The 25,708-nt window shown below is 41.7% G+C and overlaps 1 protein-coding gene across 4 annotated transcripts in view; it reads right to left on the bottom strand.

The window, feature by feature from the left end:
* The window catches only part of cdc42bpab (CDC42 binding protein kinase alpha (DMPK-like) b), a 77,727-nt gene that overhangs the window by 43,394 nt on the left and 8,625 nt on the right, over positions 1-25,708 (bottom strand). For all 4 annotated transcript variants that reach the window (XM_029462663.1, XM_029462662.1, XM_029462664.1 and 1 more), the window contains exon 2: positions 5,410-5,501. In XM_029462663.1, the coding sequence (XP_029318523.1) occupies positions 5,410-5,501 (92 nt within the window). The remainder of the gene's footprint in view (positions 1-5,409; positions 5,502-25,708) is intronic.

A 25,708-nucleotide genomic window follows, 5' to 3' on the forward strand; every position in this document is an offset into this window, starting at 1 on the left:
AACAAGAGGGAGATCATCTCGGCACAGACTATTACACTGGGCACCCGGGTGGCCTGGGGCTTTACCTTGAACCGCAACGCACCCAAGAGCCAAGCAAAACTTTAAGAAAACAGCGGCAAACAGAGAAGAGGAATGGGAGAAACGGATCAAAGGAAAGAGTAAGAGATAAGGTGCAGGACTGGTTTGAGGAAGGTCAGTTGTACCATGAAACAGGACGAAGTTGAAAAGGAAGAGAAAAAGAAGGGATGGTTGGAGAGGGGCAAAGGAGACTGGAGGAAGGAGATGCTGAGGAAAAAAATTAATAAAAAGTTTCAATTTTAATTATTAATCAAAACCTAATGTAGACAAGAAGGTAGAGCAGAGTAGGGCCAAGGAGGGGGAAGGAAAAAGCAGGGACAGGAAGTGACCACAGATACAAAAGTGCTGATCTAAAAAGGGCTACAGATGCACTCCACCTAGATCCACATCCACACTCTTAACACAGCTGGACACTATGATTCATGCCTCCTACTAGCAAAGTCTGCAGTTTGAGAAAAAAAAACTGGAACACTCCTCTAATCACTGTGTGCAATGATTTGTAAATGGGAACAAATTAATAGTGAATGTACAGATGTGATGGTTTGGAAGGACGAAGATCATGAACCTACACATGGGTAAAAACTCATACAGTTGTCATTCACACACACATACTGTATGTTTTATATATTTAGTTTTTGTCCAAAAAACATGTATATACTTGTATACATTAAATATGGGCCACACTTATGACCTACACTAAATACATTTGACAGTATAGTTGAACTTGCAATTGACTGATAAATTGCTTTTAAACCGTGGATATTGAGGCACTGCACTGTCCAATCTCTTTACGACAATCTCGCACACTCGACCCATACTTGAAACTGAGCAATGCGATGGATTTGAAAAATTAAGTTAACACCAGAGATCTTAAATCAGTCAAAGTTTCTCACTTTTACCGCTGTACACGGCTCAGCTTTTCACACTCTCCCATTGTTTTTCCTCATACCCTCATGTGCCGTCTTAACAGCATAACAACTGCCAACTATCCCTTCACTGATAATTGCCATGACAAACTTCCCCAGCTCTGGCTTCACATTTGGCCAAACAAGGAGCTGCACAAGCTGCTGTGACAAACCACTGCAAGCTGACCTCCAAAGCACATGTTCATGCAAACATCTTTTAGCCTCTTCTATTCCATTAATCCATGGGAAAAAAATGGTTGACCTCTTTAATGGTTAATTGTGCACAAACATTTACGCATTAATAGAAAAAGGGGGAATAAGTAAATAAACACAAGTAAACAGATATATCTTGTAATTTGTAGCACTGCACACACACACACACACACACACACACACACACACACACACACACACGGATAAGAAGTGAAACAAACACAGGCGCCCTATGCAACAGAGGGGTCTGTAGTCTATTAAATGGGCCGGGGAATGCTGCTAATGCAATACAATGATAACATTCCTGTAGTGTTTGGATTTCCCCTAGTGATCCCTCACCAGAGAGGAGAGGAGGAACAGAAGAGGAAGAGAGGAGAACAGGGGGGAGCGCACTGTTCTTGGCAATTCCTGGCTGTTTTCGTCCTTTTCTCCATCATTTCTTCCTTCCTTTTGTCGTCCCTGTAAGGTCCACTACTTCACTATTTCTGTCTATATTCATGGACAAAAGCATCTCTTGTATGTGTTTTCTACTTATGCGGTTTCTTTTTATTTATTTTTAGCTGTTTATCAGTTTAGAATAGGCATAAAACTAACCACAGTAGCTGATCTAGTTATTCCACAGGCCAAGTATGTTTCAGAGTGGAGAAGAAAGACTGAAAACACACCAGCTATCTGACAAAATTGCTAACGTGGTTTTTAAACCAATGCAACGGGTAGTGCAATAATGCATAGCACTGACTGAGGACCCATGACTTGAGATAACATGCATATTAAGCAACGCTAGACTTTGGGAGCAGAACCTCTAACCCTGGCACTGTTTGTATCAAACACTATCCACTGAGCAACGTTAGGCCTGTTTGTGTCGGTGACGAGGCAACTGAGTCCTAATGTGGGCATTCTCAGAGGCAGGAGGCCGGTACACACTGGTCCTTTCATCAGGCGGGCTCCACTTCGTCACACACCCGCACCATTTCTCTGCCTGCTGCTGACAATGAGAGGATGAAATCAAAACATCCTGCACTCAAGATCTCTCGCCTCCCTTTCTGACTCAAGTATTCTTTTCTTTGACTTTTTTTCCTGTGTCTGTCCATCTGGGTCCGTCTCTATCTCCGTCTGTCTCTTTTTAACTCTCTGTCCCCATTTCCCAGTCTGAGGTCTGTGCTTAGTTTTCTTTAAAATCTCCAAAACTTCCGACAAAGAAATCATACCCGGCCTAATACATTTTCATGAAGCCTTCCCAAAATACACATTTTTCATGTTTGCTTGGTCAGATGGCTGTTATTACTGTATTACTGGAATATAGTAAGCCTTCCTAGCGTTGTGATGCCATCAGCCATAAAGAAAAACTGTGTGTTGTGGGACTGACGAACAATCAACATGAAAATGAGAAATACTCGGATGCAAATACTTCGCATCAAAACTATTCATACGGGCTTGTATAATAAAATTTAAAATAGATTAGCGACAGCTCATCAAAATATTGATTAAACATCATCATTGTCTATTTCATCGAGTTTCCATTGAGCGAAATACTCTGGGTGAATTTCAGTTCCCTCTGGTAAAACAGTTGCGCAGTGTATACGTGTAGGGCAGGTGAGGAACCTCCGGCCTCCGGGCTGTATACGGCCCTCGAGGTAATTCATAAACACACGCAAAAAAATCCACTAGACAGCAATAGTATAAAATGGGTGACTGTTTTTCCTGGCCAAGGTCAGGGTCCTTGAACACAACACGAGCGTAGTCACGTCATGTCAAAAAACTTCAATATTAAACGAGACTGTCATTGACATCAGTGAACGCAGCGTGGCGAGTGTAAAACAGAGAAAGCTGGATGCGGAATGTCGCACTTTCCAGGAGAAATGGACGAACGATTATTTCTTTGAGGAAGTAAAAGGCCAGTGTGTCTAGTTTGTGCAGACGCGCTTGCAGTGATGAAAAATTATCTCGAGCGTCATTACTGCACGAAACATGTCAAACAGCACGAGCTGAAAGGACGAGTGCGTTTGGATAAAGTTAACGTTCTTCGGCAGAGTTTGGCCCAACAAGCAGCTCTCTCCAGAGCGGAACATACAAACATGGAAAGACAGAGAGGTAAACCACCACACCAAGAACAGAATATTCCACCACTGCTGTGCAATTATCACTGCAATTTACAATATTCACTTTAGAATTTGCGCAATTATAACTGCCATGTGCAATATTCACTTTATTTTCTATCAACCACTTGGTACTTATATTATTTTTTATTCCATTTAATTATTGTGTACTGCCTTTTTACATATGTTCTCTTGCTGTGACGAGATACATTTCCCTGTTGTGGGACTAATAAAGGATTTCTGATTTCTGATAAAACAGAAAGATACATGGATAAGAGTTGCTTTTTTGCACAGCATAAAAGAAAGGTGAAATGAATGGGCTGCGTCTTAAAAAAATAGCAGAGGTTATGAGTTCAATAATTAGTATGGCCCTCGAAGGATGTTGTAAAAACTAAAATGGCCCTTGATAGGAAAAAGGTTCCCCACCCCTGGTGTAGGGCTTTTACTGTGAAAGGCAAGAACGTAAGGAGTGGATCTGGTATGCACCGCTTTTATCAAGGTTGGAATGAGTAATAAAATGTGTCGTCTTGGTTCGGACTACAGAGTGTTGTGACATGGATGTATAAATATGTGTTGTGGTTTATAATCCTCAACTCATAACCCTCAGCTACTGCAAAACGTGATTGGTTAATGCCTTCACTCAGAAAAATCTGACTGTTGCTTTTTCGCCACAAAACATTCAGGTTCTGTGTGAAACTCTCGGGGGGAAAAACACCCCCGATGTGTAAAGGCCTACAATCTGAGAAGATGATGTAAAAAACTAAATTAACTGTAATCGCAGTCAACAACAAGTGCAAACAAATAGAAAGTCTTCTGCCAGTGATAGCCAGTTGCACATAATGTTGAAACGTCTGCCACTAAACAGAAACTGTGCAAAAATATCAACTACTTCGACCACTGACTCATCATTACATCTATCTTTGGCCACCAGCTAGAGTTATTTTTCATTCTGCTACTATTTCCACATTTCTGTTTACTACACCATGACAGTAACATCCACATTTCAACACACTGCAAGTATTTTTAAAGTGGAGCCATGGGACAATCATGATTTCTCTCAAGCCTGTACAAAACTCCTACTGGCACAGCTGACTTGGTGAAAAGGCACTGGAATGTTACCACAACTCATGACACACACACACACACACACAACACCCTGCAGGGGCTCAAGTGAACGTGTTAGTATTTTGTGGTACTGCAGCTACATGCTGGAAGGTGTGCCCAAATATCCATCCACCAACCTAACCCCTCTCTCTCTCTCTCTCTCTCTCTCTCTCTCTCTCTCTCTCTCCACCAGAGTGTTTTAAAATAACTCAGGAATTCACTTACTTCTTTGTACAGATGTGAAATAACAATTTCAGAGATTAAATGCTTGGAAGCGTGTAACATGGCTCAAGGCGATCAGTTCATTATTGAAACCCCACGTTTTTTGATAATCTATTAAAGAGACGTGCAATTGTCAAGACAATTCTGCGCAATGGTGAAAATTGCATGAAGACGCAAGGTCTTTGCAGGACACTGACATTATGTAAGAGTCTCGGCTGAGGACTACAATACCTGTCCCTCCAACATTCCCAATGGCCACACATAAAAGCAAAAACAAAAAAAGACTAAACATGTAAACCCACACTGGATGGTTCCACTGGCACTCTAATGTACTGTTCATGAGTTAAATGTGAAAAAAATATTAAAAAGTGTTACAAGCTGCAAGTAGAGTCATGCTCATGGAGCAGACCAATACTACGCACTGCTGCTGGAATGCAGCAGAAAGTCATCTCCTATCAAACACACTGCCTTTTATTACTCGTGTATTAGGGTATAAGGGTACAATAGCATATAGTCTATTACTGGCAGGTATTGCCCCAACATCATACAGCAAAATCTCTGCCTTAAGGAAGAAGTTCCAGATTTAAGATGCCTCCTGTCAAAACAGACAAGTAGACAAAAAAACAAACACTGCACATGATGAATCTATATGAAAATGCTCCAAACTAACTTTTAACAAGTGCTACTTGATTAAAAGAGAAAAAGGGGAAAACCAAATTGCAGGTTCTCAACTTGTATGTTAATAGTTGCTGCATGGTTAAGTAGAGTGTTAAAACCAGAAGGTACATTACCTCTCCGAAGGCTCCTCGTCCAATCACCTTAAGGATCTCAAAGTCTTCCTTGTGCAGGCGCATCTGCTTCACTTTGGAAGTGAAGGGTTTAGCTGAGGAGAGAAGGAAGACAGACGTAGAGTTAATTACAATCGGCCAAAAGTGATTCATGAAGGGCCTAAAGCTAAGAGGAAAAAATATAGTTAGATCACACAATTTTGAAACATTTTGATGAAAAAATTATTTTTGATAACGACCAGTCGGACCAATAAAGCATTGAGATACAGTTTGTCTAGAGGTCATATTGATCAGTTGGACATGTATTATCAATGGCTGTCATACAGGAAGGCAAATTCAGTGCAACTAATTCCATGGGGAAACCCTAACTATAATTTAAATGCTCCTCTTATTCGCCATTCTAAATGTACTTTATCAAATTGTTGGTGACCATCTGGACCTCTCCATCGCACATGACCCCGGACAGAGAGAGGCTGGATGATAAAGCTCGCTATTGTTACGCCTGCAGTTATGGTTCCTGAAGGAAAAGGGACTCTGGTGGGATCTGCAAGAGTCGCAAGCGTTCTCTTACAAAGCTAAACAGATCCTATCTATCATTTCCCTCATTTGTGGAGGGCTATTCAACCACTTCCTGGTTTACATAATCCCAGCACGCCAAGGATAACCTGATTTGACTGCAAAGTCAGCATACTGGTTACATCGATAATGATAACATAGAAGTATACCATAACTTTTTATTTTGAAAAGTATGCTGCCCGTCTACACTGTGTGCAGAATTATTAGGCAAGTGAGTATTCTGACCATTTTGATAATTTTTATGCATATTTACCAACTCCAAGCTGTATAAACTTGAATGCGTATTGGATTTAAGCATATCAGGTGATGTGTATTTGTGTAATGAGAGAGGGTGTGGCCTTAGGAGATCAACACCCTATATTAAGGTGCGCATAATTATTAGGCAGCTTCTTTTCCCCAGGCAAAATGGGTCAAAAAAGATATTTAACTGACAATGAAGTCACAAACTGTAAAAAGTATTTCAGGGTGATGTAGCACTCTTGACATTGCTAAGATATTGGGCCGTGATCACATAACCATCAAACGTTTTGTTGCAAATAGTCAACAGGGTCGCAAGAAACGTGTTGAGAAAAAAAGACGCAAATTAACTGCCAAAGATTTGAGAAGAATCAAACGTGAAGCTACCAGGAAGCCATTATCCTCCAGTGCTGTCATATTCCAGAGCTGCAACCTACCTGGAGCACCCAGAAGTACAAGGTGTTCAGTGCTCAGAGACATGGTCAAGGTAAGGAAGGCTGAAACCCGACCACCACTGAACAAGACACATAAGTTGAAACGTCAAGACTGGGCCAAGAAATATCTGAAGACAGATTTTTCCAAGGTTTTATGGACTGATGAGATGAGAGTGACTCTTGACGGATGGGCACAGAGCTCCACTCAGATGCCAGCAAGGTGGAGGTGGGGTACTGGTATGGGCTGGTATTATTACAGATGTGCTAGTATTATTAAAAGATGTGCTAGTTGGACCTTTTCGGGTTGAAGATGGACTCAAAATCAACTCCCAAAACTACTGCCAGGTTTTAGAAGACACTTTCTTCAAGCAGTGGTTCAGGAAAAGGTCTGGATCTTTCAAAAAGACCATGATTTTTATACAGGACAATGATCCATAGCATGCATCGAAGTCCTCCACTGCGTGGCTAGCCAGTAAAGGTCTTAAAGATGAAAGAATAATGACATGGCCCCCTTCCTCACCTGACCTAAACCCTATTGAGAACTTGTGGGCCCTTCTTAAACAGAAGAATTACAGTGAAGGAAACCAGTTCACCTCTCTGAACAGTCTGTGGGAGGCTGTGGTTGCTGCTGCACAAAAAGTTGATTGTCAACAGATCAAGAAACTGACAGACTCCATGAATGGAAGGCTTGTGACGGTTATTGAAATGAAGCGTGGCTATATTGGTCACTGATTTCTTTCAGAAAAGTTTATTTGAGTTGTTTGTTTTCATCTAAAGTGAGAATAATAAACAAACAAGTGAGATGGGAAAACTTTTGTTTTTCATTTAGTTGCATAATAATTCTGCACACTAATAGTTACCCAATAATGATGCACACAGATATTCTCTTAAGAAAGCCAAAACCTCACTTTTACTTTCTTAAATAGTCAGGTTTGAGGTTTATTAACATTTTGGATTGACCGAGAGCACTGTAGTTGTTCAATTATTAAATTAATCCTCAAAATTACAATTTGCCTAATGCACACAGTGTATATTCAAGCAACAACATTAGCCCAGTTTAGCATTATTAGCATAAAGACAAGCAAGCATTTGCATACAGATGCGATGTTTGACTTTTACATTCAAGCTCTTTTGGTTAACAAAAGACTAAATCTTCCTCTACTATACACACATCCTTTTTTTGGTTGTTGCTTCTGTGCGTGTGTGTGTGTGTGTGTGTGTGGGAGCTGACCACCAACGAAGCCCGTCTGTAATCCCTAACTGGCCAAACATCATGCTAAACTCGTCTGGTTGCTATGACTTTACAGAACCTCCAGTGTTGAGGAAAAGGACATTCTCTCACTGAAACAGAGAAATGCCTGCTGAAATAAAACAAACAGTTCACTCATAGCTCAACAACCTCGCACTGTCACACTCCCTCCTGACTCCACTGACAACTGGCCTGGTCTTCTATGACCATAGGGCAGTGGGAAAGCAGGAGCCAGTGCAGTGTGCCATGTCCTGGCACGCATTACTACTGAACATGTACACACAGAAATACACAAGAGTAAGGCTGGGAACACCTGACAGGGGAAAGCGCTTAGTCATTTCATTCATTTTCAGACCAGTTACAGAGCAAGAAGACCAGAAACATTAAAAATATGTCTGGCGGTCGATCAACCCTGTTGTATTTGGAGTGTGATCCAGCTTCAGGCAAGTGACCAAGACTTCACCACAAGTCTGCAAAAATGATGACGAACCAGTCTGACAATTTGACAAACAACTAAATTGGTTCTTTCTCAGTGTCGCTTCCCTTGTTTTTCATGTATTATCTAACAGCCAAGTACATTTTCCAACAAAAAAACAAAGTCTAGGACCGAGAATGGTAAGTGACGTGCTGACCAGGAAAGACCCAAGACTCTTAAACAACGTATCACATCAAAACAGCAGTCAAGACTATTGTACACATGGCTGGCTGGCAAAATATAGTGTCTAAATTTAATTAATTAATTTTAAAAACTACAAAACCCATTTTCAGTTATATCTTTTATTAAAAAAAATTTGGTTCTGTCAAAGAAATCTTGGAGAGGTCAACTTGGCATGGTTTGATTTTATGATCACATAATGGCTTTGATTAATGAAAGGGGATCACTTGCAAAAGTGGCTGACCGACAAACTTAGAAGAAACTAGTCAAATGTACCGCCACTTGGCTCGGTGCTGGTGGTAATTAACCCTGCACAGTCAATTCTTTTCACCTGAGCCTCTGCCAGAGCTCTCTTTTTTTAGCCAGCATCTCTAACCTGACATGACACGTTTGCCAGGGGAAAAGGTAAAATAAACAACTAAAATCCCTGTGGATTCAAATTAATTCATGTATCAAAGCCACACAATTATGCTGGAGTAGCAAACGATTAGGCGAGAGATATTTTTAATATGGCTGTTTTTCACTGTTCAGCTTCAGAGGGAAGAGAAAAACTTTGTATTCAAAGATTTGGCCATTCACACATTGTTTAACTAGATTCTTACATGTTAATAAGACTTTAACATATATTTTATTAATGCGTTATTAACATTTATGATGTTTGCAAGTTACAAATAACAGTTTTCTCAACAACAACAAAAAGTAATCATAATCCGCAGTGTCATACGCTTCGTTTTTGTGGGATTATTTTTTGGGTGCTTTTTTACAGGACTGTGTACAGTTCTGAGAGAGATATTGGGGGGACTTGACATGCAACAAAAAGGATGTCAAGGACAGCCATATCACTGTATTATCTCAAGAGTAGGGCTCCATTAACTCAGCACTCTGCACACAAACTATGCAGCCTTATTTGCCCCCTCCCTGATCACGCAAATGGCATTATCTGTCCTAAGTGTTAAAGTACCTAATGCACATTATAGAGACACATCTGCGGACACTGCTTGTGTTTAACATTCAGTTGTCACCCCGATTCAAAAGTGTTTATATTCGAGAACAAAGACCAGTGCCTTTGGAAAGACAACTCTGCATTCTCTCTACTTCATCTGAAATGATCTGACAAGGTAGAATTATTCATTGGTAGTTTTTAACTATATGGCTAAACGCTCAACGGTTACTTATACAGGTCAGACCTAACAGGGTGGCAGGCCAAAGAGTAGGGGGATCAGAGTCAGGCTAGCTGAGAGGGAGAAACACTGATTAGTAGCTGCATGCTGACTCAGGAGCTCCACTAAACCAGCTACATGAGAAATGTCTTTCATCTCTGAGCCAGGAGCCCACAGGCCCTGTCCAACACACACACACACACACAACACAACACAACACAACACAACACAACACAACCACAGTTCACTACATCTACATCTGACACATAATTGATGACTATGTCTTACTCTGGCCTTAGTAGAAATACCACAGATTATATAAATTGCTATTCTAGAGAGAAAAAAATCATTGGCCTTCACTCCAACACCAGGTGGGTTATTGAAGCACACAACGGCTATTAACCGGTTATTGTGGCCTGTAATTTATCAATGGATTTCAATTGTGTGCGTCTGAGTGTTTTGGAAATACTAGGCCCATAGTCGGTATGCAGGGTCAACATATAAAACACCATGACTAAAACAAGAAAGTTCTGTACTCACTAAACTCACCCACATTTACTCAGGGATTAATGTGTCTGTACTTTCCTGTAGCGGAGATAGATTCATAGCACCATACTGCATCCCTTTTTATAACAGAGGGTGAAGAAAATACCATACAGTGTGGTCATACATCTTAACTCACTGGCAAAATATACAGGTAGACTTAAACATAGCAACTGTTGCTATGACAAGGTGTGATAGGAAGCCCTGGCAACACTTGGGAAAGTGACTATTTAAGCTTTAGCATGACTGGAGCGCTTTGTTTTCATAGGGTTTTGCAATGTGTAGGTTAAGTGAGCCAAGATTGTAAAAAGATGACATGTCAGTCACATTAATGTAGTGCATGCTTTGTGGGGAAGACATCCATCTGCAGAAAAAGTGTACATAGACATGAATAAAAAAACATTATAAGATAGACCTGCATACACATGCAGCATGTACTGTGCAAAATACACATGTTCAGTAGTAGGCCTTAGGATGCAGTGAAACTGGAAAAACATGAGTGACGCCAGCTAATCCACATAGCCAGACTGGTTTAGCCCCAAAATGCTGAGTGCTTATCAGGCCCATCTTGCTCCATACCGACACGAGAAGTCAGAGCCATTTTTGTGTGAAAGTTGGTAAATGCAGGCAAGTGTGTTCACTTAGCAGCCGGCCCACAAATGATATGCTGAGCACTAACAACAGGCCTCAACCTGGGTCTCTTCCATGTTATGTCTCCAGGGTGTGTTCATGTGAAATCTGCCCGTCTGTCTGTCATGACTGTTGTATTAGAAGAAGTATTACAATGTCTGCATGGTTTATGTGTTACTCAGCACTGGGTGTAACTACGTTGTAATAAAAGTCACTAAACTTAATCGGTTACTTAAATCTCTTTCTTCCCACAAACTTAAAATAGTTTACTTTTCCCCCCTGTCGTTCCATATTTTATATTTGAAGTATTGTAATACACTGCAAGTACGAGGATCGTTAAGGGACTGTGGGTGTTTGCCCGTCATGTTCTGTGTTCTTTAGTGCAAAATGGCACACCCAACACTTCAGTCAATAACTCAGGGCAACAAACATATAAAGTCACCTGACGCATACAGTCTGTATAATACTTTCCCAAAGTCCCAGTGCAGATGTGTGTGACACCCTGCGGAAGATGAAAAGTCAAAGTGCCCATACAGAGCAGGCTTCATAATATGTTACGAGAAAATTGTAGATCTATCTTCAGAAATACTCAAGAATCATGCCCTATTGGTTCGGATCCCGATCAAGTCTCTGATAAAAAAAAAGAAAAAAGAATTCAGCGTTTTTAAATATTTTTTTTTATAAATGGTATTATATTAGATCTAGTCTGTCTGACTGGTGCTGCAAAGTTTGGCCGGCCGCTGACACCTTTCATGTGAAATAAAAAGAGAAAACAGAATGGAAAAATTTGAATCAAATCAAATTCAGCTCGTGGGAACTGGACAGGAAGGGAGAGAGAAGAGTGAGAGACAGAGAAGGCATCACATACTTGGGCTCTAGTTAGCAGCTGAGCCAGTTACAGTAAGTGTCCAACCCTTAGAGCCGCACCGCACTCAAACCCCATCCCCAATTCCAGAGAGGGACGGAGGGACATCTGGAAGCCATAACGGGGATTATTTACAACCACAGTGATGTAACGACACAAAAATGCAGCTTGTGAGAGAGAGAGACAGGGGAGACAGAGAGAGAACTAGAGTCTTTTCAGTATATGACTTGAAGAGGGAGAATGGCAGGGAGGAGAGGAAGAGACCCGGGGATGGCCTTTTCTTCCATCTGACTGTGGCGGAACCTCTGGATACCTCATAGGTAGGCTGGGAGTTTTCCTAGACTGAGTAAACCTTTGCTGAGGAAATGCTCTGCGTCATAAAGAAAGAGGAAAAATGATAGTCTGACCCTGGCACTCTATATGCCAGGGTCATAAGTGGCCAGTTATGACTATGGGCCTGAGTTTTGTATGATTTAGAGTCGCAACCGCTGACGGGAAAAATGTGAAGTCACAGTATCTGGGAATGTGGCATTTAATTATCACAAAATATGTTTCCCCTTATTTTTTATTAAAAGTCAAATAAATGTACCAGCTTGCAGTTTCCCTGTGAAATTCCATGATCAGTCCAGGCTGTCTGTTAAATTACCTGCCGATTCAAAATGGCTATGTATGTGATGTTTTCAGTGCCACTGTGTCAGCAGATACCTAAAAGCCAACTCAAGTTGGGCCCATCGGCTCCTGTATCATTTTCTGCTCCAGAAAGTTTTGCACCAGAAATCGGCCGTCATCACATCATTCCTGACACAAAGTGCAAAAGGCTTTTTAGATACCAAAGTAAAAACAACTGTTTGGGACCTATCATGCCCTATTTTTTTGATAAATACCAGGCTTTGGTCTGATAGAAATAACAGCTGCCTTATTACAAAAGTACTTCCTGGTTAAATAAAGGCCAGATAAATACGACTGAATAAATAGCACGGCAAGGTCATCAAAGGAAATATAAAAGCTGTGTGATTCTAACAACCTAGTGCTCAAAAGGGAAATACACTCAGTACCAGAAGCACTTCAAAAAGCCCTTTTAGCAATTCAATTGCAAGTAGTTTGAAAACATCCAGTAAATTACCTAAATTACAGATGGAAATAGAACCAGGCCCCTTTATGTCACAGCCAGAGGTTCTCCTGGCAGATGTGTGTAGGGAGGCACGACCAACCCCAATAAAAAGGTTTTTCCGTGTCACGCTCTCTCATATGACACGTCTGTCTGATACCCACAGGCGGTGGGTCTAGGGACACTGACAGCGCCCCAACACAGATTTTGCCATAGCTGTATGTCAACTATCAGAGAGGTGGGGGTACACCATTAAATCATTGATAAGCACCGGATATTCATGAAGGGCAAACGGGGAATCACTTACATAGCACATAAACATGCCTTGGAGCATTAAATTGCATTTAATGCTAGGCTGCACACCAGCAACATCAGAATTCCCAATGCTGTCTGTCTGCAATAACCCTCCCCGCCCCCTCCACTCAACCACAGCCAACCTCAAGTTCCCCTCAATGCCGTTTTCCTTTCACTGACATCCCTACCATTTCCCTCTCTTTCCATCCCTTCATTTCTTTTCCTACATTTCCACTCATCCCTAGGAGTTCTTGCCTCAGCCCCTTCTCTCTCTGGGTGTTTCTTGTTCTTGGGTTTATACTCTTCTGCTTCATCCCGTCTTTCTTGTACTGTCACACTAATAAGAGAGCAGGAGTGGTCAGAGGCCTTAAACTAAACAATCTGTGCCCCACGGCATTAAACACACAAACAGGATGTTCCCAAAATATTAAAAAACCACAAACGCCAAAGAAAAGGAGGGAGGTAGTGCTTGACAAAACAATAGGTCAGATCTAGTGTGTGTTATAGTGCAAAGACTGTTGCAGTGAGCATACAACCAGGCCAGTAACGTGAGAAAAAAAGTGCCTTGCAGGGGCTGGGCTACATCACTTTCTGCTGTCTGTACAGGAAGTGTTCCCAGTACTTCAAAGAATTCTCCAACCTGCATATGGACCTGTTCAACCCACATCGCAAACAAGTTAATTTACACATTTCTGTGTCAACACAGCCTCCCGATACCATCTGCAGATAAAGAGATAATATGAAAGGAGCCTGCCAGGTCATGTTAGCCAGCTTGTCTGGGTTTCCTTAGTATCTGCCACTCTTTAGGTGGTAGAAGCACCAGGTGCTGCATTGTTCCTCTGCTGGGTATAATAGTAACAGAACGATGGCTGTGATAAGACAGTAGGATGTCAAGAAAAGGATAGTGCAGCACCATTCGAGTCACACAGATAATCCTGATTATATTTCAAGATATTATGCTAACTAAATCACAGATTATTTTATTTCATGAGTAGGTGTAGTGAGCTAAATCTCCCGTTTACCTGGAAGGTTGAGACAACATGCTCTATTGTTTGTCAGAGAGGTCAATCAAAGGAGGGTAGGCAGAATCAAGTATTGGGCAGTGATAATCTTTGTTACATTTAAGAATCATGTGCGCATGTTGTAAAGGACTAATTATTGAATATATAATTCTTAATTTATGCTGCATGTCCCCATAAGTATATTCACTTTTTTTCTGAATGACTAATTATGAAGGTAATGCTATTGTGTTATACGAGCAATCCCTACATTATTCAGATGGTCATTGCACAGAGTGCTGGGACAACGAAATGAAGTTAGCATCTAAGCAGAAGTGCAAAGAAGCAGTAAAGTGCAGTGTGGTGTACAGGTATAACACAGGTATATAAATATGACAATAGATGTGCAGTACTACTTTGCAAAATGCATAAAAATGAGGGACTTTTAGCTGGCATCAGTGCAGATGAATAACCATATACCATGTAGTGTGCCAGTCTAGTAGAGATGTCACGATACAAGGTAAAAAACCGTATAGACATGGTTAACCTAGATAACTGCTAATCATCATTTAATAATGTTATCCAGAAATGATCCATTTAGAAGTACACAGGATATTGAAGGGGAAGTGAACTATTTGTGCATGTCCCGATTGGAATATCCAGTTAAATCTTTCACATGTAACGTTTGCCCTGACTCCATCTCCACTTGGGGTTGCAGGCTCTGGGAGGTGGCCACAGGGGAAACAGACAGACAACTGTATGAATCTTCTGCTTTTACTGCCAGCAGAAACACTTGCTGCTCCATCACAAGAACAAATGACTTTAAGGCAGCCACTGAGTGCCGTCACAGGCCAGAATTCCCACATCAGCCTGAAAGGAAAAACACTACAGGATGGTTACAAGAGCCAGAACTAGGAATACCGGGCATGTGCTGTGGGAATGTTCTGCAACCCAGACAATATTTTTCCAATACCAAGTGCGTAAAAATCCAAGTTGGCACTGTGCTCATATAAGAATGTAGCTGCACTGTGCCACCTCGTCAACTTCTAGCAGCACCTTATAAATTTAAAGATCAAGTCAAATTAAAGTCACCAATCACTTAAACAAAAGTAAGACTTTCCTGCCAGTGGTGTTCCAGCACCAACATGTCACAACATCCTGACACATATTACAGCACAAGTTTCCTACTGCCTTTTCTGGGCTCATCCATTCTCAGATTTTTTTTTCCCCCTCTGGATGTCGGCACTTGTGGAAAATGAGGGGGGTTGTTGCTATGCTACGGCCCTCTGCAGCTCGACTGGTACAGCCCAGCACTGACATTGCACCATTTAAGGGTTTGATTCCCATTGAGACCACCCATACTATAAATGGATCCACCTAAATGAATGAAAGCATCCACTCGGCATTTGTTAAGACCTTAAAAGCAATAGTGAAGTGGATAACAATAATAAGGATCTGGCATTGATTGAAAGGGAATGTCAGGTCTCAAGTAAAGCAGGGGGGGGGGGGGGATAAAAGGAGGAGAGACATGGGACAACAAAAGAGAACGGACATTGAGGAAAAAGGTGAAACGGGGGGGTGAAGAAAATGGAAGAGAAGAGGTAGGAAAACAAAAAGACAACAGAGAAGGAGGATGGGAGGTAGGAAGAGAAAGGGGAAGAAGGGGGGAGGTACTAAGAGGAGAGAAAATTAAAATCAGGAAGGGGTGGAAAGAGGGATATTTCAGAAAACACAAAGATGTCACGCACCTCCCCCCACTGCTGTCACTGGAGAAAACAACTAGAGTACTTTACAGATGACCTGGTCCTTTCGATTCAAAATTAAGATGTGTGCGGCAGCGGGCTCCCTGTGACGATATGTGTCGTGATGGAGGTAACCCGAGATCCCTCTCATTCTCTGGAAACATGCCATGCTAGTCGTGCTCAAGATGTGGCCAACAGGAAGGACCTGAAGCTATGGCTAACATGGAGGAGACAATGATAGACAGCAAATCAGGCTAAGACAACACGTTTCCATGATGAATACTTAAAGGAGTGCCGAAATGTAGGCACTCATACAATCCTAAATGTGATTGTGCAATAAAAAAAAAAATGTAATCTAGTTAAATGTGCCCTTTACACCCCAATTACCAATTATGTGTGACGAATCACAACCCTGGAATGAATGATGGGACCAAAAAAGTAAAGAAGACACACAGGTAGCCCAGGTGGGAAAAAGAGAAAACCTTATATATAAGCTTTTTATAGTGAAGCATAGTTAGTACGGTCAGCTTTAAAGTTGTAGCTTTCTACATTCACCAAACCGCCTTCAAGCCACCCACAACATTCACATCCTGAAAGAAAGTTTTATTTACAGAGCACCTATAGTTATTGAAACTAGTATTTGAAATAAAAATGGAGGAATTCATTCATTCGGTGTAAACCATCTATGATTAAAAATAGAAATAAACTGAAAAATGAATGCTGAAAAAACGCAATCCAAAAATTCAATGTCTTGTAGAAAAACGGAAAATCTTAATAAATAAATCAGTATGTTATATAACCCAAAATATATAATACCGCTAATACCACAACAATGTTCACTTTTCAAATGCAGGTGGTGGCCTCCTCTGTTATAAAAGAATAATAAGCAGGTTGTGAAGTTAACTGACACTGAACTCTGGAGAAAACCACTAAATTACCATTTTATGCTCCCAAAATAAATGGAGGGGACTGAACACTTCCCCCTCTGCTGCAGCCACTTTCTAGGCCGCAACCAGTCCTCGTCTCTGCAAAAAAAGACTAGCGTGGCTTCTAATTATAACCTCCAGAAGAAAGGTGTCAGTGCTGGGACTTGAAACTAAAAGCATCCTGAGAATAAGCATCTGGCAACAGCTGGGCGTGTTAGGACGGGCCTCCCCTTTAGAGCAGGAGGCAGGTACACATGTGACCACTAGAAAAAATGTATTATATTTCAAAGTGAGGGTGCAGTGGTAGAGCTGGGCTACATAACTGATAAACAGAGATCAGGTTGGGGCCTGGGTCTTCTCCATGTTGTAATCATAGGGAAACTATTCATACTTATATGACAAACATAGAAGATAAGTACAGAGTCTACACAGTTTCCTCTTCCCTATACAAGTATTGTTATTCATTCATAAAATACACACGTCACAATTTTCTTATTTAATTAAATTGACTGGCTGACCAATTAAATGATTCATCCAAGAGTTAATCAGGCAGGGGAAACTCAAGCCTTATCCATTTAAGACTTATCCATGAGCTCGGGTCCAACAGTGTAAGCTGTGAGAACAAACAGCGGCCGTGCAGTAGTAGGCGGACACCTAGGTAACAGTTACGAGACTAATGACCTCACTGATAAGGAGATTGAGTCAGCGTGGGAGGCTACAGACGGACGGGCCTGTGTTTTGACGAGGACTTGAGACAGGTGATGGCATAGACTCTCTCAAGAGACTGAAAACACAGGCTGCATTTTGACTGCTTCCACAGTAGTGTGCTGGACGTCATGTCGAGTAGCTCCAAGCACCAGTACTGTCACCACACATACTTAGCCTCTACACCTGTGTCTTTAGCATGTGGGTCATATTTCCTCCACAACTTCCTATATTCATCATCATTTCTGGATGAATCAGTGAGCAGAACGAGGTATTCAGCAGTATAACTTAAAAAGGTGAGTCATCCAATTTACTTTTATCAGAAAATATTGTGTTTATGTAGGAAACACTCAGAAAACAGGCCTGATTTAGGGTTTTCAGGCCCTAAGTCAGTTTCGTATTCTTAACACAAAAATGGACTATAGCGTGCACAAAATAAAATTACGTAACTAAGACCAAAAAAAAGAACCAACATGAAGCATTCAAAATGATAAACAATGAAGGAAGCACCTCCATCCAGATCTGGATAAATGACAAGGATCTCCATGGCCAATTGACCATTCACTAAACTCCTACCCCAAACAGTGATTGTGCAAGCAAAGCTTAGCAACCGTAACAAAGCACAGCCTGCCAGGCTTTGGATTTCTCCACATGATGAAGCGGTATGTGTGGGGCTGTAGTAAAAAGTGACACTTGGCATCTAAAGAGTTTGGAGGATGGCGTCTTCTTTTTAAGAGCAAAAGTGTAAGGAATGGATTAACCAGTGTGTTTGTCTGCTCTTACAAAAGGCTGCAAATGTTAGCACGCCTGGCTAACTAGCTAACTACCTGCAGTGTATGGTGGGCGATACAAACTCAAGCTAATAAGTGTCCCTGCTAAGCCATTTGCCAACCTTGGGAAAATCATTATAATAGTAAATGGAAATGCCTCATTTGCCTCATTTCCTTATCAGAAGAGCACTACATCTGGAGGGAAACCGATTTACACAATTAAGGCATTTTGAAAACAGATGGGAACCTAACAAAGCAATTATGGCCTCTAGCTACAGGGGCGAAAATAATTATTACCAAAAATCAGTAAATTAGGTGTTTTGGACAGAAAAACCTAATAATTTAAACCCTAAGTTTAGCATTACCCATACTGTAGGAGCCAATTTTACAGTTTGTTAATGAAAGATATCTGGCTATCAGTAAGGAAAAAGGGAAACTGTGTGCACATTTGTGGTGTGCGCGTGTCCGTAATTAACCCAGGGTATTGCAATGTATAATAATGGAGTCAGTAGATCCCACAAAGCGGCATGATTTAAATCACACATATTTCTTGTTTCTAAAACAAATAAAGCTATGCCAAATACAATCCCAATAAACCCCTTACCATGGACTACTGTAAAACATGAGCAATCTATAAACAGGAAGGGAGAAACATAAATTCAGTAGCTATGGCACTGATTAGTCTTATTTCAAATGCCTAAGGACGAAAACATTGGATTTGGGGGTGATGAAATGTACTCATTAGAAGCATGTCAAATTGTTGTGTCTGCATCATGACCTTCAGCACAGGGAGGAAACGGTTGTAGGCAGCTCTCTATATATATATATAGGAGGGAATTAACGTAGACAACTCAGTGTAAGACAATTGAGATGACAATCGGAGCGACCACAGGATTTCCCCCACCAGAGACATCTCAGGAGTGAGAAAAAGGATAGGGACAGCAGAGGATAGACGGTAGTGGGCTAGTCAAACCACATCAAATTTATTGAAATGTACTTTGAAAACGCCCACTTCTAGTCACACACAAATAGGTCTTTCAGTCGTTTACATAACCAGTCACAAATCCTCACACACTTCCCCACAAAAACCCTTTTAAACCCAACGCCACAAAACCGCTAAATCACTGTCAGAATGTAACAACGCTGAGGAGAAAGGATGCTCACGAGTGAATGTGTAAACACAGGGGCTTCATTTTATCACTGACAATCTACCCAGACAACACAGTGACTCAGACCTCAGCTGAAGGACTAAGGGACAATCAGATCAGTTGCATGTGAGACCAACCGGCGTGAATGGCCGGCATTCAGGTGGAAGATGGATGAATGGTGCTGACAAGCTGTTCACCCATCGAACATTATTTGAGTCATGCGTCTCCACTATAAAAGACAGGGAGGTCGGAACAGCGAGTACAAGAGACATGCACGCATACAGCAGTGTAGATATATAGATGCGCCTTAAAATAGATCAGGTCACCGTCAAATTCGCCACCGCACCACAAGCCAAGGTCAATGCTCCATCAATGTCAGCTGCTGTAAGCAGCACTGAGGCAAAGAGTACAATAGATAGATGAACTGACTGCAGATCATATCTTTTTAGAAATCCAACAGTCTATTTCAAACTGTCCACATCTCTTTCTCATACCTAATTTCTCACATATTTCATAATCTAATAAAAAAAGATTGACCAGAAATGCTATAAAATACTAGTTTGTTAACAAAACGGAAAAAACCGCAATTCAACCCCAGTGCAGCACACGGAAGATAGAGCTATGTATGTAGTTCAAAAAAGGCAAGCATTTAGGTGCGTTTTAGATTTAATAACTTCATAATTAGCTTTGCATGAAAAAAGTGAAATAGAGACAAGCCAACGTTCGTGGACTGGAGCACCAAACTCCAGCACGTACGCATTTCCACAGCATGGTACGGCACGGCTGATAATCCGACTCTCTACATTGGAAAAAGAAATAGAGAAATGGACCTGGTACCAATATAGAGTTGAGTTGTGTTAAGCAAAGCCGTACCATGCAGTGGAAACATGGTATAAGAAACCAGACTAGCTGACCAACTCACACTGCAGCTCTAAAAATAACTTGATCCAGTCCGTTTCTTTTCGAAAGACCAGCTTCTGGGCAGTGTTTTGAATAACAATGACTTTCCCCGGTACCAATGTTGCAGCAGTGAAGGGGCCTGCAAATGGGGCCATTTATATCAGTGCAATATTATTACTAGTGCTGATATTTGCCTGATTGTGGACATGAGTTTTACTCTTTGCATGCGACAATTGCTGTATCACAGCTCTCAAAACAGCAATATGAAAAACAATTATCCACTTGAAAACAGTAAAGTATTTTTAACTTAACCTGTCTTGAATCCTTTAAAAAATACATATCAATATTTTCTGATACTGGTTAAAAAAATCTGATATATCTGATCTAAAAGCTGCATCAGTGCATCACTATTGATGAGAGTGGGGGAAAATATTGTGTATGCTCGCATTTTCCAGTTATTCTGGGATTCAAAAAGAGCCTACTTGTGTAACCTGTAGGCTGCTGCAACACTGTTCTGACAGTCTTGCTAAGCAGCTAATTTAGCCACTGTACTTAGTCCTTATTTAGCCTCATTTAAAGCGAAAATACCTGTCCTTTTGATTTGGCATTAAGTTCCCTTTACAAGTTTGACAGCATGACATATAGGATCAAAGCCTGTGTGTGTGGATGCAGCAGCAAAGCATTATTTAAGATGCAGCTCAGCTCTGTGCTGTCAGGACGCTGCTGGCTGGACTGACTGCACTGTCTGATCGACTCTGCATGTGTGCCTCTTTTGCACATGCTAACACAAAGTATACGCATGCTACTGCTACATGCCTAACCCACACGCATGCACTCGCACAGCAACCCAGCCTTCTCTGTCACTAGGCAAAGCTGGGATACAGCAGTCTGGGAGGCAGTGAGGGAGGGAGCAGAGGAGCTACTGGAGGCAGGGAGGGGAGGGGAAGGACAGGAAGAGAGAGCAAACAGTGAAAATAAAAGGAGGGAGAGACAGAAGAGGAGAGGAGAAGAGAGGGATGATATTGCGACAAAGCGGGCTAAATAACCAACGAGAGGTGTGCAGCATTACAAAGACCTAAACAATGACAGCAGGAGCTGACAGACAGACAGACGGACAGACGGACAGACGGACAGACGGACAGACGGACAGACAGACAGACAGACAGACATACGGTGTACAGACAGACAGACAGACAGACAGACAGACAAACAGACAAACAGACAGAGTGAATGGGGTGGGTGGCACTGGTGGACAAAGAAGCAGACCTGGCCTCATCTAAACAGCTGCTCTTCTCTCTAACATTGCACCTCTGCTCCAAATTCCACAGGCAGCCGAGCTATGAGGGGCTGTGTCCTGAGTCAGCGCTTTTTACACACACACACACACACACACACACACACACACACACACCACACACACACACACACACACACACACACACACACACACACACACACACACACACACACAGCTGAGTCCTCTGCTCAAAGCAGCCAGGGGATGCGCTGGCTACGGCACATGCAGAGGGACATAAAGCAGCCATGGATAAAAGGTTGGAGAGTTCTGCCTGGCTTTTTCAGACTTCTGCATTCTGCTGTTCACAGTTCAAATATGTACGTTTTTGTCACAGATCTACAAGAATGGGTGCAGTTGCAAACTCAAACTAGGAAATGATACAGAGAGAATAGAGAAAGAGGATCAAGGCAGAAAAGCAGCATGATCTCTATCAACAAAACATAACACAAGTACTGAACTAGGATGACTGACTGGTTGGAATGAGCATCTAAAATTGATGCCAACTAGTCCCGTGCTAAAGCTAATGGGAACAATGAGACACAACAGAACAACTGCACCAACAGATGATGGAAAGCACATAACATATATAAACATAAATAAATTAAATTAATAATTACAATGTCCATTCTAGCATGCACAGCAAGTACAAGACTAAAGCAGAGACAAGCGGAGGTGGATTGGATTCCCTGGCAACTCCCCATATCACCACAGCTGGGTTTGTGCCAAACAGCTTCGCTGTTTCTCTGTGTCAGAAACATTCTGTGATAGCGAAGAGTGAGGGGAGGAGAGAAGGAACTGGAGGAGGAGAACACAAAGGGCCAGAGAAGATCACATGCTGCAGTTTTCTTCCATGTTATTTATGAATTTGTGCCCTTACGAGGCTCCTGAGGGCTCTGGTTCGAAGAGCTGATAATAAGTTTTATTCTGGGGGGAGGCAGCGGAGGGTCGGGCAGCAGGCAAAGTCCCATAGATAAATAGAGTAAAAACTGCTGGGCTGAATTTACACAAGTTTCATATTTTAAAATATTATATTATATAAGTATAAAAATACACCTTTAGTACTCATCCTAAAGAAAATGTGTCCTATTAAAAATACTACACAAATAATAATATATGTGTACACACTGTTGTATCAAGAAACTGTATGGAAGCCAAATTGTGTCTAAAGCTGCTGCCCAAAAGGTCTTAGATTCCCTAATCCCTAGATTTAACGGTCGTTAAACATGACATTTTATCTCCAAACTGGACATGTTTCTTCCTTCCAAATCAGAAGTGCATCACAAGACATGCAACGTGAAACACACTACAGGTGAATATGTGTGCAACACTGGACATATGATTATAATAGAATCAATAGTTCACGTGAGATATTGACATTAGACCCAAAAAGGTATCATCATTAGGAGGCTTTGTGTTATAATGAAAAGAAAGATAAACTGTGGACCTGCAGGTATGGCGCAATGTTAGTATTCATTTAGAGTTGTGTTTCTGGCCACCTGAATAGTCTAAAGCCCCTCTCACACATACACTGCAACATGTGTGCAATAAAATTATCTAGACATTACCAGGAGGGGCTGTATGTGAGAACGCAAGTGTAATCTGCGCCATGTCGTGCCTCCTGCTCGCTCTACCCAGGAGCCACCCTTCGCCTAAACCAAACAGAGTATTTCCAGTGAGGGAGATCGCTTCTGATACGGACAATCTCCTGTTGTGTGCTACAAGTGTGAAAGGGGGGGCGTCCCGGTAGCTCAACCGGTAGCACAGGCGTCCCATATACAAAGGCTGAGTCCTTGCCACAGCGGCCACTGGTTCGAGTCTGAGCTGTATGTCATTCCCCTTCTCTCTTTCCCCCTTTCACATTCTGCACTTCACTATCATGAAAACTTTTATAACTATAATATAACTTTTTTTTAAAAACAAGTGTGAAAGGGAACCTTTTCCTGATATTTTCCTGAATTCATGTGAAGTCCAATATTTACTGACCTTTAAACTCTTGTTTGGTCTCTACAAAACAAAACAATTAGTCCAAAGAGGATTTGAAGGGAACTGCAGAGTCTGGTGATACTTATCTGTGGGTTTGTCATTACGAAGGACCCCTTTCCTCATTCGTCATTTAGATCTATTGTTATTGCAACAATATTGATTATAAGAGCTTTATATGTAATCCTTTAGTCTACTGGAAGGAATGTCTCTGTTATGCATTTTTCTGCCATCATTTGAATTGGTTTTACCTAAATCTTGCTCAGTGAGACCACTGTGCATTCACTCCCCTTCACTGACACACACTCCCAATTTAGTGAGTATGGGAAGAGACAAAACTATGCAGGCAAGCGCCTTTGCCAGTTGGCTGTTGAACCACTTTGGCTGAATGGAGGGGGGCGAGTAGATTTCCCAAATTCACCCTTTGAAAATATGAAAAAATCTTGTGAGAAAACAATGTTGCTCTGTCTGTGCTGTTCATGCGTGTATGTGTGTCATTTACTTAGCTGGCAGACGAAAAGGAAGACTTGCTAATTGCTCCTCTGAGCTGAAGAGTCATTACAGGGAGAGCAGACCAACATGCTGTCCTTCAGTATGTACAGAACGACACACTCACAAAAGATTAAAAGTGTTAGAAGTAGCACTAAAGCCTCTTGGAATTTCCCGGAAATCAAACTCATTGTGCATGGTAATGCCAGGAGCTTCATATCCACTACAAGAGAGTGGATGTAAACGGGTGGTTGAGGTTAGAGTAATATGGATACAGATGGCAGTGTACACATTATAAGTGATATTGATTCCTAATGACAGAATTCATGACTCAACTTGTACAACTGCAGAAGCATGTGGCTTGAGCTTCATCCTAAAATAGGTCCACCTAAAGAAGGACTTATTTTGAAAGAAAGCTGCAGTAGAAAATGAAACGCAACACTATAATGAGCCAACGCAGCCAACCGAGCAGGTTCATTTTCATTTGGTCTGTAAACACTGGCCGAAGTGATGGACAGACAGCTGAGCAGAGAGGCACTGCAGGGGAAGAATAAGGTAGAAAAAGAGGGGAAGAAAGAAAGAGATGGGAGGATGAGAGGAAGTGAAGGTGAAGAAAAGAAGGGGGAAGGGGGAGAAGAGGCCATTTGCAGTCAGATCCCGAGGGTCCTGAAAGGCTGTCTAATGGCCTGCGCTACAATGTGTGCTTTGGGAGACGAAGAAAGGAAGCAACCCTTCCCCTGCCACTTTGTGATGACACATCACAATTAGCAGCAGGCATTTCTGTGCCTACAAAGCTCCCAGACAGATTGACTAAATGTTTTAAAGGCCATCTGTGAAATAGCCAGATGCTGAAAATGCCATGCACAATTTCACATGTGTTATTCTAAAAGGTCCAGGTAATCCTGAGGATGGAGTGCAGCAATCTTATCTTTGCTACCGCAGATGCACTGATCTATCCCTTTATTAATGCATTAAGACCGGATACAACATATGTGCGTATATCCCTTTAAATCTGGGTGCGACATTTGCGTACTTCTCCCTTTAGAGCCGGATGAGACGTGAGCATGTTTTATATAATGTCACCATTTTCAAGAATTGTGACCGATGAAATGCATCATGATTCACTGCAATATTAATAGGGGGTGGAATGCATTATGGGAAAGGTAGTGTAATTCAGCGCTCTTAGCTAGCAAAAAAAGTTTATTAAAGTTTTGTTTAGACATTTTTCTTCTCATGGTGGGCTTGTTTGGAATGCTGCTGGGTTCATTTAGAGTAAGTGAAATGTAGAGGGGGAAAAAGAGCATAATAAAAAGGTCAGTGGCTGCTGGACTGCTCCCTTTGGGATACTAAACGTTGGTGGAAAAGTAACGGACACCAGGAGAGGAGAGGATCTACATGGGCCCCTGTGTTATGTCTGATTGTGAGTTCACTCAGGACAATGGCAAAAGCTGTGAGTGTGTGTGCGTGTGTGTGAGAAAGAGACAGAAAGGAGTCAAAGAACATGGGTGTACAAGTGAGCAAACTGACTGTATGAGAGTGAGCAAGGGAATTCAACCAGCAAGGAAGTAAACAAGCTAGTGACCTTGCACCTTCCCA

This window comes from Cottoperca gobio, chromosome 24 (genome assembly GCF_900634415.1).
Source record: "Cottoperca gobio chromosome 24, fCotGob3.1, whole genome shotgun sequence".
Classification (NCBI taxonomy): domain Eukaryota; kingdom Metazoa; phylum Chordata; class Actinopteri; order Perciformes; family Bovichtidae; genus Cottoperca; species Cottoperca gobio.